This window comes from Hemicordylus capensis, chromosome 2 (genome assembly GCF_027244095.1).
Source record: "Hemicordylus capensis ecotype Gifberg chromosome 2, rHemCap1.1.pri, whole genome shotgun sequence".
Classification (NCBI taxonomy): domain Eukaryota; kingdom Metazoa; phylum Chordata; class Lepidosauria; order Squamata; family Cordylidae; genus Hemicordylus; species Hemicordylus capensis.
Genome location: NC_069658.1, coordinates 29563717 through 29587932, shown reverse-complemented (window position 1 = coordinate 29587932; position 24216 = coordinate 29563717). Strand labels below are relative to the sequence as shown.

Genomic DNA, 24216 nt, shown 5'->3' with positions numbered 1-24216 from the left:
AAATCCACAATCTCAGAAAATTAGAATATTACATGGAACCAATAAGACAAGGATTGAAGAATAGAACAATGGGGACTGACCAGGAGAGGTATCTTGGGGTCATGATGGACAGCTCATTGAAAGTGTTGACTCAATGTGTGGCAGCTGTGAAAAAGGCCAATTCCATGCTAGGGATTATTAGGAAGGGGATTGAAAATAAAACGGCTAACATTATAATGCCCTTATACAAAACTATGGTGCGGCCATATTTGGAGTACTGCAGGCAGTTCTGGTCACCATAACTGGTTACCACACTGTAGAACAGGAAAAGGTGCAGAAGAAGGCAACCAAGATGATCAGGGGCCTAGAGCACCTTCCTTACTAGGCAAGGCAACAATACCTGGAGCTTTTTCGTTTAGAAAGATGACTGAGGGGTGACATGATAGAGGTCTATTAAATCATGCATGCTGTGGAGAAAGTTGATGGAAATTTTTCTCCCTTTCATAACACTAAACCCAGGGGTCATCCCATGAAACTGGTTGCCAAGAATTTTAGAACCAACAAAAGGAAGTACATTCCCACACAACGTATAATCAACCTATGGAATTACCTGCCACAAGATGTGGTGACAGCCAACAACCTGGATGGCTTTAAGAGGGGTTTGGATAACTTTATGGAGAGGTCTATCAACGGCTACTAGTCTGTGGGCTATAAGCCACCTCCAGCCTCAGGCAAGATGCCTCTAAAAACCAGTTGCAGGGGAGAAGCAGGAGAGAGAGAGAGCATGCCGCAGTTCTTGCCTTTGCACTTCCCAGGGGCATCTGTTGGGTCACTGTGTGAAACAGGATCCTGGACTAGATAGGCCTTGAGCCTGATCCAGCAGAGCTTTTCCTGTGTTCTAAGTCTGTGTGAGCAGACAAGAAAAATGCACAGGTGTCTGCTGTAGCAGCACATGCTATGCGTGTGAATTACACTCACATAGCATGGTACAGTTCTGAATTTTCCTTTTTAAAAGCTCTGTATTAGGCCAGAGGGTCATTCTGAAGAGTCATTTGAAGGAAGCTTCATCAGGGGATATGTCACCGCACAAATAAGGAATGGTCAATTGAACAGCTTAGATCCAGGCGCCATTAGAGATTGCCTTCTGCATGATCTCTACTGCACATTAAGATCATCTGGAGGGACCAGTCTCCGACTGTCACTGGTCCGTCTTATGGTGACGTGGAGTCGAACCTTCTTGGCAGCTGCTCCTTGGCTGTGGGATGCCCCACAGAAATCTGAGGCTTAACATTACTGGCCTTCCAGTATGACTCACTTCTTGTTCTGGCCTTCCAGTTTTAAATGATTTTAGTTAATTTTTTTTGGTCGTTTTTATTAATTGTAAGCCACCCAGAGCTATAAGATGGGGCAGTATAAAAATGCACATAAATACTTGGCTTTAACAGTCACAATCACACCCTTCCTCTCTGCCCTTCTAAACAGTTTTGGTTAGGACAGGATTAGGTCCCCCACAATTAACAGTTTTATTCAGTTTTTCTCATATTATAATACAGTAATTTCAACAAAAAGGTGGGGATAGGAGACAAAAACAGAAACAGACAGAAAATGGGGAAGGGAAGGATGGAGGGGTTAACACACTGATTTGAAATAAACAGAGGAAATTATATAAATAACTAAGTAATCTTTTCAAATTCTGGTATGGGAGTCTTTCTTCAGCATACGATGGTAAGTTGTCAGTTCAAAAGTTCCCAGATTAGAGAGGTCTTCTATCCATTGATAAGCAGGGGCTTAAATGGTCTTTCCAGCACCACGAAACAGTACACTTGGCAACAAGTAGTGCACGGGAGAGCCATGATCTGATATACCAGGAGAGGTTCCAGACATGTGGTAAATCACCAAAAAGGATTGCTCTGTCACAAAATCTAAAAAATCTATCTATCTATCTATCTATCTAGTACACCACCCCAAACATTTGTCTCTAGGTAGTTTACAGGACATAAAACAAGTTAAAACACAGAAAATAAAAACATTAAAACAATTTAAAATTAAAAACTAGGCAGTCGCGGTCAGTCACGTCTTGGAGCTATTACGCATCAATTCCAGTGAGAAATCGTCCCTTGTCAAAGGAAGGCCATCTAAGGGAGATCAGTGTTCACATCAAGCACTGCTTGTAAAGAAAGACATTTAGGAACAAAACTATTTGGTCACTCGAAAACGTCCCAATTACTGATGGGTTTTTTCTTGTTTTTTATTTCACCCAGTAGCCACTCAATTCCATTCTGCAGTCCAGTTAAGGTTAAAATGTCAACGTTCTGAATCTAAAAAAGCAAGAGAGAGGTAAAGGTTAGTTAGGGTCTTCTGTGAAACAGGAAAACCTCAAAGAAAAGAAATTATTTCCAGAGGCTTACACAACTGGTGCACATATATTTCTAAAAAGAAATAAAGCTGTTTAGTGAGGCAGGAGTGATCTGACAGTAGCCAGGAAGGGGGACTTTTCAGGATAGTTGTACATACAGCAAAATATATGAAGTTTAATAAACCTGGATTGGCACCGCAGACAATCACCAAATCATGGTTTGCATGGGTTCCACCTCTTCTCCGTAGTCCGCATGACCTAGGCTTGCCTTTCTCCATGGGTGGATTCAGACATCACAAGGAACCTACTTAAAATGTCAGTTATACAGATGTTCATGATTGTGTGAACCCACCCACTCTATGGCAGGAATCATATGTTTCCTTGGGGCCAGATACGTAGCCAATCATTGAAGTTGGCCTATCACCCCTAGTAATGCTCAGTCTTAGGTTCATGCTACTTTTGAACCCATGCTCTTTGTGGTTTGTTCCAGGCAAGCCCAGCCCCTTTGCCATTGGGACCAATGGCAGCGAGGTAATGCAAGTACAGCTGGATAACTGACATTGCAATTAGGTTCCTTGTGATGTCTGAACCCACCCATGGAAAAAGGCAAGCTTAGATCATGGGGGCTAAGAGAAGATATTGTAGAACTGGGAAAGGTGCAGAAGAGGTCAACCAAGATGATCAGGTGCCTGGAGCACCTTCCTTATGAGGCAAGGCTACAGCATCTGGGGCTCTTTACTTTGGGAAAGAGGCAACTAACTGGAGACATGATCGAGGTGTATAAAATTATGCATGGAGTGGAGTAAGTGGACAGAGAGAAATTTTTCTCCCTCTCAACATTAGAACGAGGGGTCATCCCATCAAACTGAAGGTTGGGAAATTTAGGACTGACAAGAGGAAGTACTTTTTCATAAAGCATGTAATTTATCTATGGAATTCTTGGACATGGGATGTGGTGATGGCCACCAGCTTGGATGGTTTTTAAAAAGACATGTCTGTCAATGGCTACTAGTGTGTGGCTGTGGGCCACCTCCAGCCTCAGAGGCACGATGCCTCTCACATTGTGTTGCAGGGGAGCAATAGCAAGAGAGAGGGCATTCCCTCACCTCTTGCCTGTGGGCTCCTCAGAGGCATCCTGTATGAAACAGGATGCTAGAATAGATAGGCCTTGGGCCTGATCCAGCAGGGCTGTTCTTAAGTTCGTATGTAAGGCAAGCTGGGATACCATCCAGGGCTTCACTGGGAGGCCTGGCCAGGGTGTGCACCTCTGCTTAACTTGGCTACTTCCAACAAACAGAGATAAGGGACCACCTCCGTATCTTGGGCTGGAGGAACCATAGGTCAGGATACAAAAGGCTTCTGTTTAATCAGTTTAAGCTGTGCTGAGGTTGGGTTGAAGTTGTAATGTGTGTGGGTTTGTCTGGAGATGGGGAGTCAGGGAGTACCTTTGTTGAAGGTGGGACAGCTATTCAGGTAGTGTTGGGAAATAGAAGAAGACACGCTGGCAGGTCAGCAAGCTGTTTCAGGGGAAGGGTGGTCAGAAATCTAATAGCTGTCCCCCTTTCTGGCTGTCCTGCCAGCTCTTTGACCTCGGGGAGCACTGCCAACATCCCACATAACCTTACCTTGCTCCTCTGCAATGCCAGGTCGGTCCAGAATAAATCAGAACTCATCCACGATTTGATCACGGATGAAGGGGCCGACCTGATGTGTATTACTGAGACTTGGTTGGGGGAGGCTAGTGGTCCAGTCTGGTCCCAGCTTCTCCCGCCAGGATATTCTGTAGAGGAGCAGGTGAGGGGACATGGGCGGGGAGGTGGAGTGGCTGTGGTCTATAAGGATAACATCTCCCTTACCAGGGTCCCTGTTAGGGTATCGGACCATATCGAAAGTGTGTACTTGAGTCTGGGGACCAGGGATAGATTGGGACTTTGGCTGGTGTACCAATCGCCCCGCTGCCCAACGGAATCCCTTACTGAGCTCACGGACTTGGTCGCGGAACTTGCGTTGGAGTCTCCCAGACTTTTGGTGCTGGGGGACTTCAATGTTCATTTTGGGACCAATTTGTCCGGGGCAGCTCAGGAGTTCATAGCGGCCATGACGACTATGGGCCTATCCCAAGCGGTCTCTGGATCGACGCATATTGCAGGTCACACGCTTGATTTGGTCTTTTATTCTGATCAGGGTGGTGTTCCGTGGGTGGGGACTCCTACGATCTCCCCGTTGTCATGGACGGACCACCATCTGGTTAAGGTTGGACTTACAACCACTTTCCACTTTCGCAGGGGCGAGGGGCCTATTAGAATGGTCCGCCCGAGGTTACTGGATCCGGTAGGATTCCAAGAAACCTTGGAGGGATTTAATGTTGGCTCTGCTGGTGATCCTGTTGATGCCCTGGTTGAGAACTGGAACAACTTGCTCACCAGGGCAGTAGACACGATTGCTCCTAAGCGTCCCCTCTGACCTTCTTCAAAATTGGCTCCTTGGTATACGGAAGATCTACGGGGGCTGAAGCGGCAAGGTAGGCGACTGGAGTGCAAGTGGAGAAAAACTCGACTCGAATCCGACAGATTACGATATGGAGCACATTTAAAGATCTATGCTCAGGCGATACATGCGGCAAAGAAGCGGCTCTTTTCTGCCCGTATTGCCCCTGCGAGTTCACGTCCAGCGGAGTTGTTCAGGGTTGTGAGGGGGACTAGTATCTGCTCCCTCTCCCTTGAACCAGAATTTGGAGGCATCAGTTACCCGCTGTGGTGTGTTTAATGAATTTTTCGCAGACAAAATCTCTCGGATTCGGGCTGACCTAGATGGGGACTCCACAATTAATTTGATGTCTGAACTGGAGGTGTCCGACAACTCCTCTTATACGACTCGACTGGATCAATTTCAGTTTGTGACTCCTGATGATGTGGACAAGCTGCTTGGAGCAGTGAGGCCTACCACTTGTTCTCTTGATCCTTGTCCAACAAGACTTGTTCTATCTAGCGGGGAGGCTGTTGTAAGCGGCCTGGCAGAAATCATAAATGCTTCTCTGAGGGAGGGCAGGATGCCTCCTTGTCTTAAAGAGGCAATTATTAGACCTCTTCTAAAGAAGCCTGCGTTAGATCCCTCAGAGTTGAGCAATTATAGGCCAGTTTCCAATCTCCCATGGCTGGGCAAGGTAATTGAGAGGGTGGTGGCCTCTCAGCTCCAGGCGGTCTTGGAGGAAACTGATTATCTAGACCCATTTCAAACTGGTTTTCGGGTGGGCTATGGGGTGGAGACTGCCTTGGTCGGCCTGATGGATGATCTCCAATTGGCAATGGACAGAGGAAGTGTGACTGTTGGTCCTCTTGGATCTCTCGGCGGCTTTCGATACCATCAACCATAGTATCCTTCTGGAACGTCTGAGGGGGTTGGGGGTGGGAGGCACTGTTTTACAGTAGTTCTGCTCCTACCTCTCGGACAGATTCCAGATGGTGTCGATTGGAGATTGTTGCTCTTCAAAATCTGAGCTTAAGTATGGTGTCCCTCAAGGCTCCATACTTTCTCCAATGCTTTTTAACATCTACATGAAACCGCTGGGAGAAATCATCAGGGGATTTGGAGCTGGGTGTTACCAGTATGCTGATGACACCCAGATCTACTTCTCCATGTCAACTTCTTCAGGAGTTGGCATATCCTCCCTAAATGCCTTCCTGGAAGCAGTAATGGGCTGGATGATGGAGAATAAACTGAAGCTGAATCCAGATAAGACGGAGGTACTTATTGTGTGGGGTCGGAACTCTAGAGACAATTTTGATCTGCCTGTTCTAGACGGGGTCACACTTCCCCAAAAGGAACAGGTTCGCAGTCTGGGAGTACTTCTGGATCAACATCTCTCCTTGGTTTCTCAGGTTGAGGCGGTGGCCAGGGGTGCTTTCTATCAGCTCCGACTGATACGCCAGCTGCGCCCGTTTCTCGAGATCAATGACCTCAAAAAGTGGTACATTTGTTGGTAACCTCCAGACTGGACTTCTGTAATGCGCTCTACGTGGGGCTGCCTTTGTACGTAGTCTGGAAACTTCAGTTGGTCCAGAATGCGGCAGCCAGGTTGGTCTCTGGGTCATCTCGGAGAGACCACTTTACTCCTTTGTTGATGGAGTTACACTGGCTGCCAATAGGTTTCCGGACAAAATACAAAGTGCTAGTTATAACTTATAAAGCCCTAAATGGCTTAGGCCCTGGGTATTTAAGAGAGCATCTTCTTCGCTATGAGCCCCACCGGCCGCTGAGGTCACGTGAGGAGGTCCGTCTCCAGTTGCCACCAACTCGTTTGGTGGCTACACAGAGACGGGCCTTCTCGGCTGCTGCCCCGAGATTGTAGAATGCACTCCCTGCTGAGATACGATCCTCCCCATCTCTGGCAATTTTCAGAAAACACCTGAAAACACATCTCTTCAACCAGGCTTTCTCAGCTTTTAAAAACTTGTTTTTAAATTGTTTTGATTATTTAATTGTTTTATGATGTTTTTAATTGTTGTTGTTTTATGCTTTATAATTTTTGTTTAATTATTAATTGATTTTAATGGTGTTTTAATGTAAACCGCCCTGAGCCTTTTGGAAGGGCGGTATAAAAGTTTTAATAATAAATAAAATAATAAATAAATAAAAGGGAAAGTAATTCAAAGGAAATACGTGCACTGCTGTGCTGGATCAGGTCAAAGCCCATCAAGTCCAGCATTCTGTTTCCAAAACCAGCTAGCAAAATGCCTCTGGGACGCTCACAAGCACAGCATGAAAGCCACGGACAACCCTTGGTGCTTCTCCAGCATCTGGTTCAGCGCTGTTGCCTCTGAGGCTCAGGGGATATAGAGTCTATCACCCATGTTATTCTTTATTACCAGTTTTATAAGGATGCTTGCACCAAATTTATTGCTCCTATTTTAGCCATTTATCCTGCTCACACAGACCAATTTTATTTGGAAATTATGCTGACCAATTTTAAACCTGTAATCTCAGATAATGTGGCAAAGTTCTGTTTCATGGCGTCAAAGCTCTGTAAAAACTGTATTAGTAATTTGAACAGTTTGTGATTTTGTAAACTTTGAAATTTCTTGAATTTTCTTATGAATGCTATTAATTGTTATTGTTCGTTAATCTGGTCTGTGACTGCAATAAACTTACTATTACTACTATCAGGATCTGGCATTCAGACATATACTGTCTTTGTGAGGGGCCATTGCTCAGAATACATGCGTTGAGAGGAGAGCTGGTCTTGTGGTAGCAAGCATGACTTGTCCCCATAGCTAAGCAGGGTCTGCCCTGGTTGCATATGAATGGGAGACTTGATGTGTGAGCACTGCAAGATATTCCCTTCAGGGGATGAAGCCGCTCTGGGAAGAGCAGAAGGTTCCAAGTTCCCTCCCTGGCTTCTCCAAGATAGGGCTGAGAGAGATTCCTGCCTGCAGCCTTGGAGAAGCCGCTGCCAGTCTGTGAAGACAATACTGAGCTAGATAGACCAATGGTCTGACTCAGTATATGGCAGTTTCCTATGTTGCATATCTGTAACCCTAAAAAAGTAAGTACGCTCAACTCCAAGAGAAAGATGTGGGATAGCACGGGAAAGGGGCTCCCATGCTACTATATGTGCATGTGAAAGAGGCCAATATCAGCACAGTGATATTGGCCTGTGAGCAACACATTTTAAGACAAATCCCATAAAGCAAGTATTTCCTTTTGTGAGTCCTGAATGACCTGCTAATTAATGTCACAATATAAAAGGGGAGGTGTTTAAAAAAAACAAAAAAGCAAAGATACCATCCACGGTTGGCAGTTCAGGTCTAGTTGCAGTTGATGTGCCATGTAAAAAGAAGGAATCCGTTCAGTCCCAGGAACGGAAATGCAGGACAAGATCAGCAGAGGTTTATCTGAAGGTCCAAGAGAAGAATCGAGCAATGCTGCCAGCTGAGCACATTCAGCTTGACGATTGTGTTCTGCAAAAGAGCAAAATACAAGAAAGCAGTATCATTTGTCAATATCAATACAATATCAATTATCTAAACAGTTTAATAAGACAAGGAGAATCACAAATGTCTCCAATTATAATATAAGCATGTAACAACCCAAATAATTTATCTAATTAAAAACGTGAAAATACAATTATATTGATTTTGATATTTTACTATAGATGCTCATGGGTCATTGAACCCAGTACTGGGAGATGGAATCTTTCAAGCCACTGAAGAAGACCATTATAGGGTCAAAACACATTTAGCTCCAGTTTGAAAATATATGGACTGTTTTCTATATAAGCAATATACTACAAGATTTTTATTTTTTTTATAATATGAAGACTTCTTTTGTCTCTCTGGGGAGGCTTTCATTGCATCTCCAAAGCAAATAATTGTGTTTTTATTAATGAATCAGTTTTTGTGACTAGGATGGGTATTTTCATATCGTTAATCAGAGAGATAATTTGGATTGTCTTATTAAATCTTTTACATAACTGATATTATATTATTTATTAGATCTTTCTATTCTTATTGTATTTTGGTTACTGCTTGAATCTAGGAGATACACACCCTTTAATTGTAGTCCTGCAAAAGAGAACGTATGTTCTTCTCCACCCTCTGCCTCTGAAAGCATCCTTTACATTATGACAGCATCATTCAGAAGAACTCCTTACCTTTATGAGCTTCAGCATCTGCAACATAGATAAACCCATCAACATGCCTGAACTCAGATTCAAAGAACTCCATCAGATTAATTTGAGTCAGAGCCTCATTCTCTTCGTAGAACAGATCGTGAGGTAACGGGTTCACTTCTCTGGCTCTGCGTCTCCTCTGGCTGGAAATAAAGGATAATCACTTCCAAATACAATGCAAGGGATTAATAAAATGACACTGAAATAAAGGTCTCAAGGACTGGTGTGTGAGGAAGGAATAGGGACAGGCCAGGCAGCTTTTCGGTGGTTGCACAATATCCTTAATTTCACATGCTAGCAAAATAATGCTCAGGATCATTTAACATAGATTAGAGTCCTATGTGGAAACGGAAATGCTGGATGTTCAAGCTGGTTTCAGAAAAGGCCGAGGAACAAGAGACATCATTGCTGATGCACACTGGATAATTGAGAAAGCCAAAGAATACCAGAAAGAAGTCAATAAGTGCTTTATTGACTACAGAAAAGCCTTTGATTGCATCAACCATGTCAAGTTGTGGAAAATCCTTAGGAAAATGGCCGTCCCAGGACATCTCAATGTTCTCATGAGAAACTTATACACAGGACAGGAAGCCACAGTCCAGACGGAACAGGGAGAAACAGACTGGTTCCAGATTGGCAAAGGAGTAAGACAAGGCTGTATACTTTCTCCTTCTTTATTTAACTTATATGCTGAACATATACTGAGAGAAGCTAGATTGGAAGAAGATGAGCGTAGTTTTAAAGTTGGAGGAAGAAACATCAATAACTTGTGCTACGCTGATGACACCACTCTTGATAGCTGAGAATGCAGATGATCTGCAAGCTCTAGTAATGAAAGTGAAGGAGCACAGTGAAAAAATGGGACTACGACTAAATGTTAAGAAGACTAAACTAATGACAACGGGTACAACAACCAGCCTCAGAATTGACAATGAAGGAATCCAGCAGTCAAGAAATACACCACAGACTAGCACTTGGTAGGGTTGCAATGAAGGCCTTGGAAAGGATATTTAGATGCCATGATGTGTCTACACCTATAAAGATTAGAATCATTCAGACAATGGTTTTCCCCGTGACACTCTATGGATGCAAAAATTGGACTTTGAAGAAGCAAGATAGAAAAAGCATTGACATTTTTGAATTTTGGTGCTGGAGAAGACTTCTGAAGATACCATGGACAGACAGGAAAACAAGCAAATGGATCACAGAACAAATCAATCCAGAATTTTAACTTGAGGCACAAATGACCAGGCTCAAACTATCATACTTCGGACACATTATGCGAAGATCCAGGTCCCTTGAGAAGTCCATAATGCTGGGGAAAGTTGAAGGAAAGAGAAGAAGAGGATGACCAGCAGCAAGGTGGATGGACTCTATCACGACAGCAATGAATGCACCACTGAGAGACCTTAAAGGCCAAGTTGAGGACAGATCATTCTGGAGAGAGTCTATCTATGTGGTTGCTAAGAGTCAGCACCAACTTGACAGCACTTAATCAATCAATCAATCAATCACCCCATTTATGGAATAGCCTCCCCAGTGAGGTTCACCTGGCTTCATCACTTTGTTCTTTTAGATGCCAAGTAAAGACCTTTTTGTTCACCCAAGCCTTTTACATTTTGATTTTCAGATTTGATCTGATTTTTAACTAATTTTAAAATGAGTTTTTAAGCTGCTTTGTATTGTATTTTGTATTTTCTTTTCACCTTTTTTGGTCTATGATTTAATATGTTAAGTGTTTTTATTGTATGTTTTAATTCTCTGTTGTGAGCCACCCAGAGAAAAATTTGTTATGGGACAGCTAACAAAAAAAGTGTATTTATTATTATTATTATTGCTGTAGTAAAGAACTCATTTAACTGGCAATCAATTTGCGATTACAGTCTAGAGACCGTAATCAATATTCTAGAGTTGATTCATTGTCAATTTTGGCTTTTGGGGAACTTGTTGAAATGTGAGCTCTCTAACAGGTGCCAGCAAACTTGGCCCTCCAGCTGTTATGGAACTACAGTTCCCATCATCCCCAGCCACAATATATCATGACTGGGGATTATGGGAGTTGTAGTTCAACAACATCTGAAGGGTCAGGTTTGCCCACCCCTGCTCTATAACCTAAGCCCAATTCTCACAGTCATGATAGTAGACCTGTTCCTGCACTGCACAGACAAGCAACAGCAAGGGAAGCGGGATGCAACTTTTGGAAGCAGCACAGAGGACAGGGAGAAAAGAAGGCGACCTGCAACCTTATTTTCTCTCCTTGTTCTTCTAGCAAACTTTGCAAGGAGTGTGGAGAGCACTCCTTGAAGGGCTTGCCAGAGTCAGACTGGTCCCAAATAAACTTCCACACTACCCTTCCACATCTCCCAGCTAGCAAGTGCTTCTCTAACAGGCTGATCCTCTGTTAGCACTGCATTGTAGACACCTGGGCTAAGCGGAACTGTCTGACCCGGCTGGCGCTGCCCAAGATGCTAGGGGCCATGCCTCCTGAGGCTGACATGCTGGCATTAAGGGACGTGGCCCAGATCAGGACACACATCACTCATCAGTATCTCTCAGCTTGCAAATGGTTCACTAGCTGCCTGGATGGTTTCGTTTCTCTCTCACTCGGATCAAGAGAGGGAAAGCAAGCCTTTCAACCGTAAAGGTGGCAGATGCGGAAAGGTGGCAGGGAGGGAGGTGGCCTGCCCAGTTCCTGAAACTAACATTGTGGTCAGGGGGCTGAGCCAGTAGGTAGAGGAGACAAATGGGTGGCAAAGAGCCAAGGAGCAGCTTATGCGGCAAGGCTACAATACCTGGGGCTTTTTAGTTTAGAAAAAAGATGAGTGTGGGGCGACATGATAGAGGTCTATAAAATCATGCATGGTGTGGAGAAAGTGGAGAGAGAGAAATTATTTTCCCTCTCACACAACACTAGAACCAGGGGTCACTCTATGAAATTGATTGCCAGGAAATCTAGGACTAACAAACGGAAATACTTTTTCACACAACACATAATCAACTTGTGGAATTCTCTGCCACCAGATGTGGTGACAGCCAACAACCTGGATGGCTTTAAGAGGGGTTTGGATAACTTCATGGAGGAGAGGTCTATCATCAGCTGCTAGTTGGAGGGCTATAGGCCACCTCCAGTCTCAAAGGCAGGATGCCTCTGAGTACCAGTCACAGAGGAGTAACAGCAGGAGAGAGGGCATGCCCTCAACTCCTGCCTGTGGCTTCCAGCAGCATCTGGTGGGCCACTATGTGAAACAGTATGCTGGACTAGATGGGCCTTGGGCCTGATCCAGCAGGGCTGTTCTTATATTCTTAAAAGGGAGGTGAGACAATGTCCGCAGGCAGTAGGTGACAGGGCAGAATGGAGGTGCCCCATGGCGCAAATGCCACCCGAGTGAGGCTATCACTTCACCTCACCTCACAGACAAGCTGCCCCAGGAACTGTTTGAGAAACAGATTCTTGCTGGGTTCATGGCAAGAAACTCGCACTGATAGAGGACTTCTTGAATCACATTATGCCTCCCCTTATTTTCCCTTTTAAGATATATTAATGAAATTATTTAGTTAGTTAGTTATTAGACTAGATTTGCTGTATTAGAAATATACCTACCTGGGCTTCGAATACATTATCAGAATCATGAATTTCTGGAGCTCAACTGAATGCAATTCGATTTCTGGTCCAATTCTTGGTGCGATTTCTGAGACAAAAAGGCAAAAAAGACTTAAGAATTTGGGATCTGTTCAGACCTGAGAAGGGTTGGGACCAGGGTTATAAATGGAATGCTGTATATCTAAAGTATCTAAACAAGTGGCTCTATATATCCTGTCGAGAGCCAGGATCCAAAGAACCCTGAAACTACTTGCATGCATCCAAGGGGGCCTTGGGATTGTGTATCTCAAAGCAATGCTGACCAGTGTTCCCCGTAAGAGGGATTCCCAGATGTTGTTGACTACATCTCCCATAATCCCTAGCCAATGGCCATCGCAGTACGGGATTGTGGGAGTTGTAGTCAACAACATCTGGGAATCCCTCTTACGGGGATCACTGATGCTGACCCCTCCCCCAGTCCCACATAGCAACCAGCTTTTGAATCCCTAGTTACAGAATGTTCTAGAAGAAGGAGGGCATTACAAAACTAGTGACAGAAACTCTGTGGAAATCAAGCATCTTATTTCATGTCCAGATGCAGTCTGTATATCTGAGGCCTGTTTTTCACAAACCACAGGTTTGTGTTACTGATTTCATTTATATCCTGCCCTTTCACCATCACAGGTGGCTTAAATGGCCCTGGTGGTCACCCATTAAGGCACTGACCAGATTTAGACCTGCTTGCCTGCAGCAAAGTGGGCATATGGTGTGCTCTCAGACCATGCTCTTCACTTCCAGTTAAGAAACTAGCTTCTAGGCTGCACAAACTGCAGAGCTGAGTTCATGTGAAGTCCTCCTTGAATACTTTTCCGCATAAAATAAGGGAAATGTGTTACAAGATATAAGGAATTTCCTTATGCTGAGTCAAATCACCGGCCCATCTAACTAAGCAATGTGTGCTCTGAGTAGCACCCTCTCTCCAAAGTTCTGGGCAGAAAACTTTTATGAGCCAGATATATGCCCCTTTCCTTTAGGTGTTTAGTTTTCTTTTTCGATTCCTTGGGCGGCGGGGCGGGCAGAATAGAAGCCTCCTGGCTTACAGTAGTCTCCTCTCCTTTATCAATGGCCGTTAGGCCCAAGCTCGCTGTCCCTGCCACCGAGGGAACAATCGTGGCTTCTGTGAAGGGGCCCACCGGAAGGGAACCCTTCAACATATCCCCCATATAATCAGGCTCCATATTGTGAATAAGAGAGACCTCAACAGAGGAAATCCCAAAGTAAAAACTATTAAAATAAAAAGGAGAAAGGCTGTGAAATTTTTCCTCACAGAGATACTCAAGCTCTGTCTGCGGAGCGAGACAGGACTGGAACTGGGGATGAGTGGCAGCCCACTCTCCCTGCAGACGATCGGAAGGATGCCTTGGGCGGCCGGATCGGCCGCCCACACAACTGCTGGCTCCATCACGGAGCCGGCGGGAGCTGCATGGCCCCCAGAAGTTCCAGGATGCCCCGTGTGAGTGCGCAGGCCATCCTGGAGAGACCCCCGAGCCCGGGAGGCTGCTTTCAGCCTCCTGGTCGGGGGTCTATTCGTGTGTCGCCACACGCCACGGCAACACACGAGCAAAAAGACAAAGTTAACAGAGCGCTTGCTCCGTTAACCTCAGCTAAGGGGAGGACTATTTAGGGTGGCTAGCTGCCGGGAGCCGTGTGGCTCCCGTTGCAGCACATGATCACCCCAAAGCGGGCTAGGCTCCCTTAACCCGCTTCTGGGAGATCATGAGAATCGCCTCATCATGTTATTATATAGGGTCCCTCTATATCAGTCCTGCTCAACTTAGCCCCTCCCCAGCTGTTTGGGGACTACAACTCCCATAATCCCCATCCACAGTGGCCAATAGCCAGGGATTATGGGAGTTGTAGGCCAACATCTGCACGAGGGCCGAAGTTGAGCAGCCCTGCTCTACATGGAAGAACTTCTCTCTATTGAAACATAGGCGTCTATAAATCCACTTGCCAGCTCACCAGTGGCAAGCAGGACACCCAGCAACACACAAGTCTCCTTACCGGAGGTCTCACTTCCATTGCATTTTGAGAAGGTTAGAAACAGCAGGAAGGGCTCCCCCCATTTCTTACCATCTCCATATCCCAGTGCAAATGACAAAAGACCCACTTCTCTCCTAAGACCTCTGCCTGCGTTCCAGAAAATGATCAAAGGGGGGATTTCTGACAACCACAAATGGCTGGCCAGCGAGTGAAGCCTAAATTTGTGTCCCCTTACAGCTGGAACGAAGGCTATAACATTTAAATCAATTTGATTAATCAATTAAAAACTGCTTTTAAAAAAAGAAGAAACCTATATTACCATAAATTTTACTAAAAGGCATATCATGAAATGGCCACAGCACTGCTGCTCTCATTGATGTCATCAGCAATTGGTCCTCCAAAGATTCATCCAAGTTTTCCAAACCTGGCCCAAACATGGCAAAGCAGGGCACTACTGTTGAGAACAGCACCCTTGCACAGGACGGCATCATTCTATAAGCTGGCCAGGGGCATGGCGGATGCTTCCTGACCCAGGAACTGCACTTCTTATACCTGTGTGTAAAAAGTGGATTGTTCAGCATGATCTATAACCTCGTTTAAGTATCCTGCAAATGGTCTGGCACAGTACCCAGTGCTGAAACACTGCAGAACCTAAATGGGTGCAGATTTGAGCCCTGCAAAGGTGTGGCAAGGTCTATGGAGTCTATACTTGTATCCCCAGGAGCACCCCCACAAGCTCTGCCTCTGGACTGATGTGTTCTGAAACCCTGCCCCTTGATGTCCATGGTTACAGCAATTGTCTGCAGAGACAAATGCTGTGCTCGTGGAGGGATTCTTCCGGTGGTCAGAGCATGGGGGCATCCCTGTGTTCCACATCACAGGGAAGATCTCCCCATGTTTACAGAAGGGGGTGGGGCAGCAGAGCATGTTGGCACAGGGGTGGCACGAAATTGATTTTGTATTTTGTTTTGAGCTTGAAACAAAATACAGAGTGCCAAAATGTTTCGTTGAAACAGTGGCTGACCCGGTTGTTTCGACGGAACAAACCTTGAAATGTTTCAAGTGTTCCGGCCATAGGGAACAATGGGGATACTCAAAACACCCCATTGTTCCCCATAGGCAGCTCCTAGGGACACCAAAGTGAGTTGGGTGGTAGGGCAAGATGGATGCTACCTACCACCCGACTCACAAAAGAAATGGGCAAGCAGGTGATTTTAAACAAATGTTTAACATTCCCCCCAAACCCCTATAGGATTACAAGTCAATCGGAAGTCAGCGCCAGAAAACCAATCAGCAAGGGGAAAACGGGTCTCCAAAATGGAGCTCAAAATCGCACAATGCTTCAAATAGAAATTGGGCTGTTTTATACCAAGCTTGAAACAGACCCTTTATTTAGAGGGTGTTTGTTTCAATGTTGAAACGTTTTGTACATCCCTAGTATGCAATGCTAGTGGTGTGAGTCAGAAGCCCCATTCAGACATTATGTTGTACAAGGGTGCAGATGTCTGTAACACTTGTACAAGTCTTTATGTGATTGACTCTACCTGTGTTCACGTGAAAAGTGAACCTGGGCGCAGGCTCCTCAAATGCATTGTACAGATAGAAGATGTACTGCTATACCTGTATTCAACATAATGTGTGAATAACTGCACCTGTGTACAGATCTGTATCTGTGTACACTGCTCACTTATTATAGGAGTATGGAATATAATGTGAATAATGCTTTTGTGTCTGCCAAACCTAAAATAACTGACAGAGAAAAACTAGGTCTTGCTGGATCTGGCTCAAGGCCCATCTAGTCCAGCATCCTGTTTCACACCAGATGCCTCTGAGAAGCCACCAGATGCGTCTGGGAAGTCTGCTGACAAGAAATGAAGGCATATTTCTTCTCCTGTTGTTGCTCCCCTGCAGCTGGTATTCAGAGGCCTCCTGCTTCTTAGCCTGGAGGTAGTCTATAGCCTTTAAGACTAGTAGCCATTGATGGACTTGTTCTCTATGAATTTGTTGAAGCCCCCTTTAAAGCCATCTAAGCTGGTGGCATCACCACATCCCATGGCAGAGAATTCCAGATTAATTCTGTACCACAAGACAATGGAGAAAGAATAATGAACCCACTACAAGCAAAGCAAAATAAAATAAAGATGAACTCTTTCATTGGGGTGCACCAAAAAACAGCTGATAAAATGCTTTGCAGCCTTTCCATCTGAAATGCAGTAGCTACTCCAAGGCAATGGATGGACTTTTGGTTATAAAAACATATGATCATCAACCTAAATGACATTCAGAGATGATACAGCTTAACAGAAACAGAACATAACTTTGAATGGTGAAAGTAAAATATTTCTTGCCCATATGCCGGTTGGGACGGCATCAAGACTGCATACCAGTTACTGCTGTTGGAATGGTCACTGAGTGATCTACATTTGAGCGTTGTCCTTTTGGCCCCACAATATACAGGCTACAAATATACATTTGTGTGTGTGTGCATCTGTATCTGTACAAACACTTGTGCACATCTGCCAAATAGCGATAACATCTCATCCACCTGATGAAGTTGGTTGTAGTCTATGAAAGTATACATTCTATAACTCTTTAAGGAGCCATGCCTTATATTTATTATTTATTGACTTGATTTGATTTGTATACCGCCCTTCCAAAATGGACCTTTTAAGGCTCATTCTGCATTAGATATTACATTGTATGTAATACCATGGCATGCAATGGTAAGTAATGAAATAGCAGCTTAAAGCAGGGATTCCTAGCAGGGAATACCTGAAGGGGTACTCAGTGGGCCCCTGCCTCCCCACACTGCAACTGTGCATGCACACACACACTCTCTATGGGGGACATGAGATGACAGTTTGCGACAGAAGGGGTCCACTTGCTAAAAAAAAGACTGGGAACCCCTGCCTTAAAGAGTAGCAGATGTTTTATGTGTATACAGATGTCTATACACTTCTATATCTTTTTGCATGAATGATGGTACATGCATTCGTTTTAAAATGAAAAATAATTAACCCAGGCTTTTAATTAGATTTATAGTTTAAATAATTTTAATATTGGGTTTTAAATGTTTTTAATCTTTTAAGTGATTTTAATTGTTAGTTGATTTAATGTTTTAAATGATTTTAATTTCAAACCACCCAGAGATGCAAGTTTTGGGTGGTACAGAAATATTTTAAATAAAATAAAATATAAAGCAAACATTCAGCTGCAACAAACTCAAGCCAATGTGATAAGGATATGCGCACACCTTGACTGTCAACCTCCTTCGCCCTCCCTGTGTGCCAGGAGGAAATACTAGATTCTGGCATTTGTAGCATCTGCAGAGGAGCAGTTTGGAAGAGCCTACTGCTGCCCATGCAGGGAAAGGCGCTCCAGCATGCTGGGATTATGGGGGAAGGACATGCATGCGCAGATGTCCTTACCACTTGTGCTTGGGCCTGTTGGAGAAGTATAATCTCAAGCAGTCCATACTGTTTGAAGAACTACACACACACACGACACAGATCTGTACAGGTGTACCCTGTGCACAGATGGGACACATCTCTTGATCATAACATGAGGACAGGGCTGAAGTCCTAAATTAGAATCCAAGGATCACCTACAAGCATTGCCCAAGAACTGTGGAAGTGCTGCTTCCATCAGTAGCTTCTCCTGTCTGCTATCATGTAAAAGTGAATCTGTGCTGGGACAAAATGGAACGAAGAGACTCCCATCTTTGGTTTAGCTGGATTCCTCCCACCCCCCATTTGAGAGATATGCCTTGCACACTTAAATAATCTTAAATAATAGATCTTATATATATAATAGTAATAGATCATTATATATGAAATAATATAATATAATATATTATATATATTATAATAATAGATCTTAAATAATATCTGTTCATTGCTCATTTATTCCACCCAATTATAAACTCTCCTGGCAGTTTATACAGAAATTGTTGTCACCACTGTGTTAGCAATGATGTTTAAAATCAGAATTTAGCATAACACCCAAATGTCTAAAGCTTGGAAGGTTTCGAGGACACTTACACTTCCATGTAGTCATAGGCAGCAATACCGTACTGCTCAACAAAGGCACTGCTAAATACATGGGCAGCCGGGAGCGACTTCCAGCTGAACGAATGCCAAGAAGGGAGATCCCGGATCAGAAACTGCCTCCACAGCAAGGGATCCTGGACAGTTTGCCTCCAGTAGTGGTTGGTGCTTCCCAGATAAACCACATCTTTGGGTGTGAGGAAGGACATAATGTATAGCTTCAACTCAGTCTGAAAAGAGACGTTTTCAATACATGAATCCATCTAGAACAGGCAAGGCTGGCCCAAGGTCTTTTGGCGCCACAGGCAAAGCTTGGCTGCCATGCCCTCCTTCACCAGGCCACTGGTGCCCCATCCCCATGCCTGCCAACACCTGCCGTAACTTTGCTTGCCACTGCACTGCTGCCCCATCCCAACTGTGTGTGCCTCCACATCCTCATTGTCATCGCCGTGCCCATTTAAATTGTGGCCAGGGGCATCCATGGGACTCTTTCCAAGGGGAGGAATACAATGTATGTCTGTATTCCTCCCCTCCCCCAGAAAAAAAAATACATAAACCAGGAGCCACTGGGGCTCTGCCATCCAGCCTTGCAGACCAGCCACCCAACCACTTGGCCTCCACAACCTCCTCATGGCTTTTCTCAGACGGTGGGCTTTACCACGGGATTAAGTGAGATAAAGGTGGAAAATTATGAAGGCATATATTAGCTGCATAAAAACCCAGTAAAAATAATTCTGAGAAACCTGGGGGCCATTCACATTGTTGTTGTTTTAATAGGGTTCCTCTTGGTTGTGATTTTTTCCCCATGCACCATTCATACCACTTCCTTCCCAGTCTCTCTCTGCCCCCTTCTGGCCAATCCCTTTCTAGAGGAGGTGGGACACCGCTCCTCCCCTTTCCTACCTGTGCATGTGTGGTGTGTGTCTTTGAAAATGTTCAATTGGGCCCACAGAAACTGATTTCAATTTCAATTTTTAAGGGAGACCTCTGCAAGACGATGACTTGTCAGACCAACCACATTGACACCCCCCCCACACAACAGGTCATAAAGCCTGCGGTAAAAATTCTGTCTATTGCCAGCAGGCGGCACTCTTCCAGGGGCAGAGCTGTAATCTGGTACTCAGCGGGGGGCCGCTGGCACCCCTTTTCTCCCCACCGCTCATGGCAGGGGGCGGCTGCAGCAGCAGGGATGGCAACAGCAGCCTCCCTGAAGGAGCAGCTGAGGGTAAGTTGCCTTGTCTCTGCCACCTCTTCACACATGCAGGTTCCACTCTTACACTGGGGGCGGGGGGGGGGCATCTAGGCCTCCACTGCACATATTCTTCCCTTGCTAACTCTTAAGTGTGCTTGCCTAAACTGCTTCCTCTCAGTACAGAACACATACATACCTCTTTTCCTTGCCGCGCACACAGAGCGCCCCTTCTCTTCCCACCGCACATACGGCGGAGGCAGCAGTGGCAGGGCAGACTACCCCAGGCTGCTATCTCAGGGAGGCTGCTGCCACTGCCGCCACCACATGAAAGGAAGAAAAGGGGCTCCCCACACATGAGGTGGAAAAAGAAGTGCCCCCATGTTGGGAGGTCCGAACATGGACCGCCTATGCCCTCCCTACGCCACTGCACTCTTCTGCTGGGTTTCGTGTTGGGATAGATTTATCTGGGTTCCTTTTTCTTTCATTCGTTCCCCCTTCAGGCAATCCAAGCTTCCGAAGTTAGAAGCAGGCTTGCCCCCCCAGTACAGCACGTGTTAGTTCATTTATTTATTAAGCTAGAATACTGTACAAGCAGCCTCTGCCAATGCTCTGGTTTAAACTGCCATGGGACTGTGAGGTGGAAGGACTTTGGGGGTTTTTTTATGGCGGGGTGTGCAAAGCTGGCATTGGTGGTGGGAAAGGAGGAGCGAGACTATCTGGCCCTTTGAATTCTACTGCAAACGCTGTCCCTGCAAGCACTCTGTAATCACTGTTCTGACTCATCCAAAGCGCCGCAGGGGGCAACAGGAAGCAGCCAGGGCAGGGGAGGGTCTCGAGGACACGCCTCGCCCTCCTCTTTCTCTTTGCTCTGGTGTGTTCCAGCCAGGGCAGTTCGAGGGCGGCTGCAGCTGGGCTGGGCGTTCAGGAGCTGCTCCCTCCGGCCGCCCCAGTGCAAGAGGCTCTTGTCGCTCCAGATACCGCCAAAGCAGTTTCAGCCTCACTGCCGGAAATCTTATTCTTCATTTAACTGCTTGGGGAATCTTTTCTTGAAAAGCGGTATATAAGTATAAATATTTGGCCTATTCCTCATCTTGCGAAAGATCCACGAGACAAGTGGGTGGATAGTGCTCCCCCTTCAGGCAGTCCATCTTCTGCAAGACGATCACCGAGTAAATTTATTTTTAGAAAATCAAAGAAGAAAAGCGAGGCTAGGCACTCATTATTATGAGTATGATGCTGCTATACATCTCGGGGAAAAACATCGGGATGGATTGAAAAGTATCCCAAAAAGGCCCCCTAAAAGGGGAACTTTTGAGCATGGAGGTAATGCGGGATAAGCTCCAACAAACGGGGGGGGGGGAGAGAGACCCAAATCGTGCACTATGGAGGGCTCCTCGACGTCTCCAATGGCCTTTAACGCAAATCCCCTCCCCCCATCTGCAGCAACATTTTTCAGGCGGACCTGCCCAAACCAGGTGAGTGGGGGCAGCTGGGATGGGACGGAGGCAGCAGCAAAAACATGGCGGGGATGCAGAGGCCAGCAGGTCTGGTTGGGCAGCCGGTCTGTGGCGGGGGCGGCGACCGGTGAGTCGAGGCCTGTGCGAGTGAGATGTGGCTGGCAGTGGCGGGAGTCCGAATGGCTGGACGCAGGCCGCTGCCAGGCTCCCTGATCTGAACAGAAATCAACACACACAGAGAGCAACAACTAGCACGGTTATGCCGGCTTCCTCCTCCACCCCCTCCCCACCAGGCACCCATGATCGTGGCTGGGGATGATAGGTGTTGTAGTCCAGCAACAGCTGGAGAGGCTCAGGTTGGCCAGACCTGATCAGGAACTTTGAGAAGGTGGTCAGATGGAAGGACTCTGCTGGATCATCGGAAGACCAAGGGCAAGCTCTATCTCTTCTTCTCGCATTGCCTCCCAGAGAGGGCGCTTAGAGAGAGGAAGAACCGCTCCAAAGCGCGGAAGAAAGCCGGCGCCCAATTAAGCGAGCGTTGGAAGTAGAGTCTGAGCGGCGAAGCGCTTTGCTAAATTTGCGGGAATGCGCTAATTGCGCCCGGGCTTGGGAGCTAGTGCGCTTACCGGCAGCGCCTGCAGGGTGCTGGGTTGTTGCTCCTCCTCGTCAGCCTCTGCAGCCTGCGTGCCGCCCTCGTCGCGTCCCGGGAGCCGCGCCTGGAGCCAAGGGCCCACTGCGCCCCGCAGGGACCAGACGCGCCCGACCCTGCTCTTGTTGCCCGCTTCCACCGCGCTCGCGCAGCTCCTGCTGTGGTGCTTCCCCTTTTTTGTCTCCTGCATTTTGGAAACCGGTCGCTGGTCCCAGCGGAAAAAGGGGCTCCGCTCTCTGAGTCCGAGGAAAGCAGCAGCGATCCAGTCGCAAGCAGCGCGTGGTGGCTCACTGGGGTGGGGACAGGTCGGGGTCGGTGGGGCAGGAAGCACTTGGGGAGGGGAGTTGGCGGCCACTCCCCTCCAGAAGCGCCTTCCTTGAATTTGGGGGTGGGGTCGCTCCGCCTAATGCCCAGTCCACAGCCAAAGTTGCCCTCCCGCTGGCTAGCCAGGTGCCTCTCGCCCGCCGCAGATCGGTTCCGTGCCGACCCAGGAGGAACTTTGAAGAAATGAATGACCGTAGGATTCCGCCCCACCCCCCAATTCATTCAATACTTATATACCGCCTTCTGTTAAAAATGGCCTCCGGGTCGGTTTACAATATATTACAACATGGCAATATAAAATTGATTTTAAAATACAGAAGCATAATTAAAATGTTATTCGAAATTCAATTAAAACACTAGTTTTACACCTGCACTTGGAAATCAATGAAAATGGCCAAAGATATGATAAAAAGCAAGTGGCACTATTTTTTATTTGTAGCTTCTCAAAAGAAGCAAAGCTGCTTTTTTCAAATATTGGGCAAGATGAGTTTGAAGATTAGAAATAAATAATTCCAAAACAAAACTCTTCAGAATAAGGTCTTTGCAAAATGTTCAATATTTGTCAGTACGACAGACAGAACGCCTTGATGGAGGTCGTGCTTCTGCAGCTCAGAATTCAGCTCTGATAGAATATATTGCCCCATTTTTACATGTGGAAAGATTTAGGTGCCCCTGTAGATCCAGGATTTGGCATCCTTGGAGAAAAGAGCTGGTCTTGTGGTAACAAGCATAACTTGTCCTCTTAGTTGAGCAGGGTCCACCCTGGTTGCATATGAATGGGAGACTGCAAGTGTGAGCACTGTAAGATATTCCCCTCAGGGGATGGAGCCGCTCTCGGAAGAGCAGAAGGTTCCAAGTTCCCTCCCTGGCAGCATCTCCAAGATAGGGCTGAGAGAGATTCCTGCCTGCAACCTTGGAGAAGCCACTGCCAGTCTGTGAAGACAATACTGAGCTAGATAGACCAATGGTCTGTCTGAGTTTATGGCAACTTCCTATGTTCCTATCAAATGTGCTGCAGGCCAGAGCAGGTGAGCTCAACTCTGCAACACATTGCAATAGAAACAGTATTTCACTTCTATGTAAGGGAGACTCTTAACCCTGCATCCCCAGTTGTGGTTGGACTACAGTTCCCACATCCAGTGTTCCCTCTAACGGGGATTCCCAGATGTTGCCAACTACAACTCCCAGAATCTCCAGCTACAATGGCTTTTGCTTGGGGATTATGGGAGTTGTAATCAAGAACATCTGGGAATCCCTGTTAAAGGGTCACCTTCTCCACCACCATCTCCATTGCCACTATCTCCAATCACAATTTATTTTGGCTGGGGATGATGTGAGTTCTTCAACAGCAGCTGGAGTGCCAGCCCAGGGTTGCCTACTGTGAACCCTGGCAATATAGGATGGCAAACTTAACTTCCCTCAAATATACATCAATAAGCCTCTACTCCTGTATGCACCATCAGCATAGCCAGCTAGTGTCACATTGAAACTGAGCAGCAGACATACAAGGGAAAACAGGTCATTCAGACCAACTTTGAGATCCTTTATGTGCAGACACATCTTCATGTTCAGGACACGTCCATAAATCCTCATTTTCCCCAAAGAACTCCTGGCATTCCTGCTTCCATAGATATCTCTATATATAATTCTCCTGGGTGTGCCCAGGAGAAATGCGTCCCGGCAGCCCAGCTGATTGGCTGGGCTGCAGGGGGCGCCTGATTGGCTGGCAGCACACCCAGGAGAATTCGCTTGCTGGGCAGCTGCGGAGGCAAGGCGGCGGGCCCAGGGCCGCGGCGGCGGGGCCCAGCGAGGCGGTGGGCCCAGCAAGGTGGCAGCGGCCCCGGCCGTGAGGCGGGGCGAGGCGGCGGGCCCAGCGCGATGGCGGCGGGCCAGGCCGTGGTGGCGGGGCCCAGCGAGCGGTGG

At 46.3% G+C, this 24216-nt stretch overlaps 1 protein-coding gene across 4 annotated transcripts; it reads right to left on the bottom strand.

Annotated features, from left to right (window-relative positions):
* Window positions 1-1482: 1482 nt before the first annotated feature.
* LOC128341877 (F-box only protein 4-like) lies at window positions 1483-22497 on the bottom strand. 4 transcript variants are annotated; one of them, XM_053288515.1, is made up of 7 exons: window positions 21947-22497; window positions 18666-18901; window positions 14945-15177; window positions 12604-12691; window positions 8985-9145; window positions 8117-8292; window positions 1483-2297 (listed from the first exon to the last, which is right to left on the bottom strand). In XM_053288515.1, exons 1-7 carry the CDS (start codon window positions 22157-22159, stop codon window positions 2184-2186), a joined length of 1221 nt encoding a protein of 406 aa, XP_053144490.1. In that variant the 5' UTR covers window positions 22160-22497; the 3' UTR covers window positions 1483-2183. The 4 variants fall into 4 exon arrangements, with proteins under 4 accessions (XP_053144490.1, XP_053144491.1, XP_053144492.1 ...); XM_053288516.1 differs by lacking the exon at window positions 21947-22497 and adding an exon at window positions 20060-20163; XM_053288517.1 differs by lacking the exon at window positions 21947-22497 and adding an exon at window positions 19575-19687.
* Window positions 22498-24216: the final 1719 nt, after the last annotated feature.

What these genes read in the sequence shown, in the direction of transcription:
- LOC128341877 (XM_053288515.1), bottom strand. Translation starts at nt 22,159, where the DNA reads ATGCAGGAGACAAAAAAGGGGAAGCACCACAGCAGGAGCTGCGCGAGC. An exon ending in GCCTATGACTACATGGAAGT is followed by an intron (nt 15,178 to 18,665) that starts GTAAGTGTCCTC and finishes TTTTACACACAG; the next exon opens with GTATAAGAAGTGCAGTTCCT. An exon ending in TGAACTGCCAACCGTGGATG is followed by an intron (nt 2,298 to 8,116) that starts GTATCTTTGCTT and finishes TTGCTTTTTTAG; the next exon opens with ATTCAGAACGTTGACATTTT.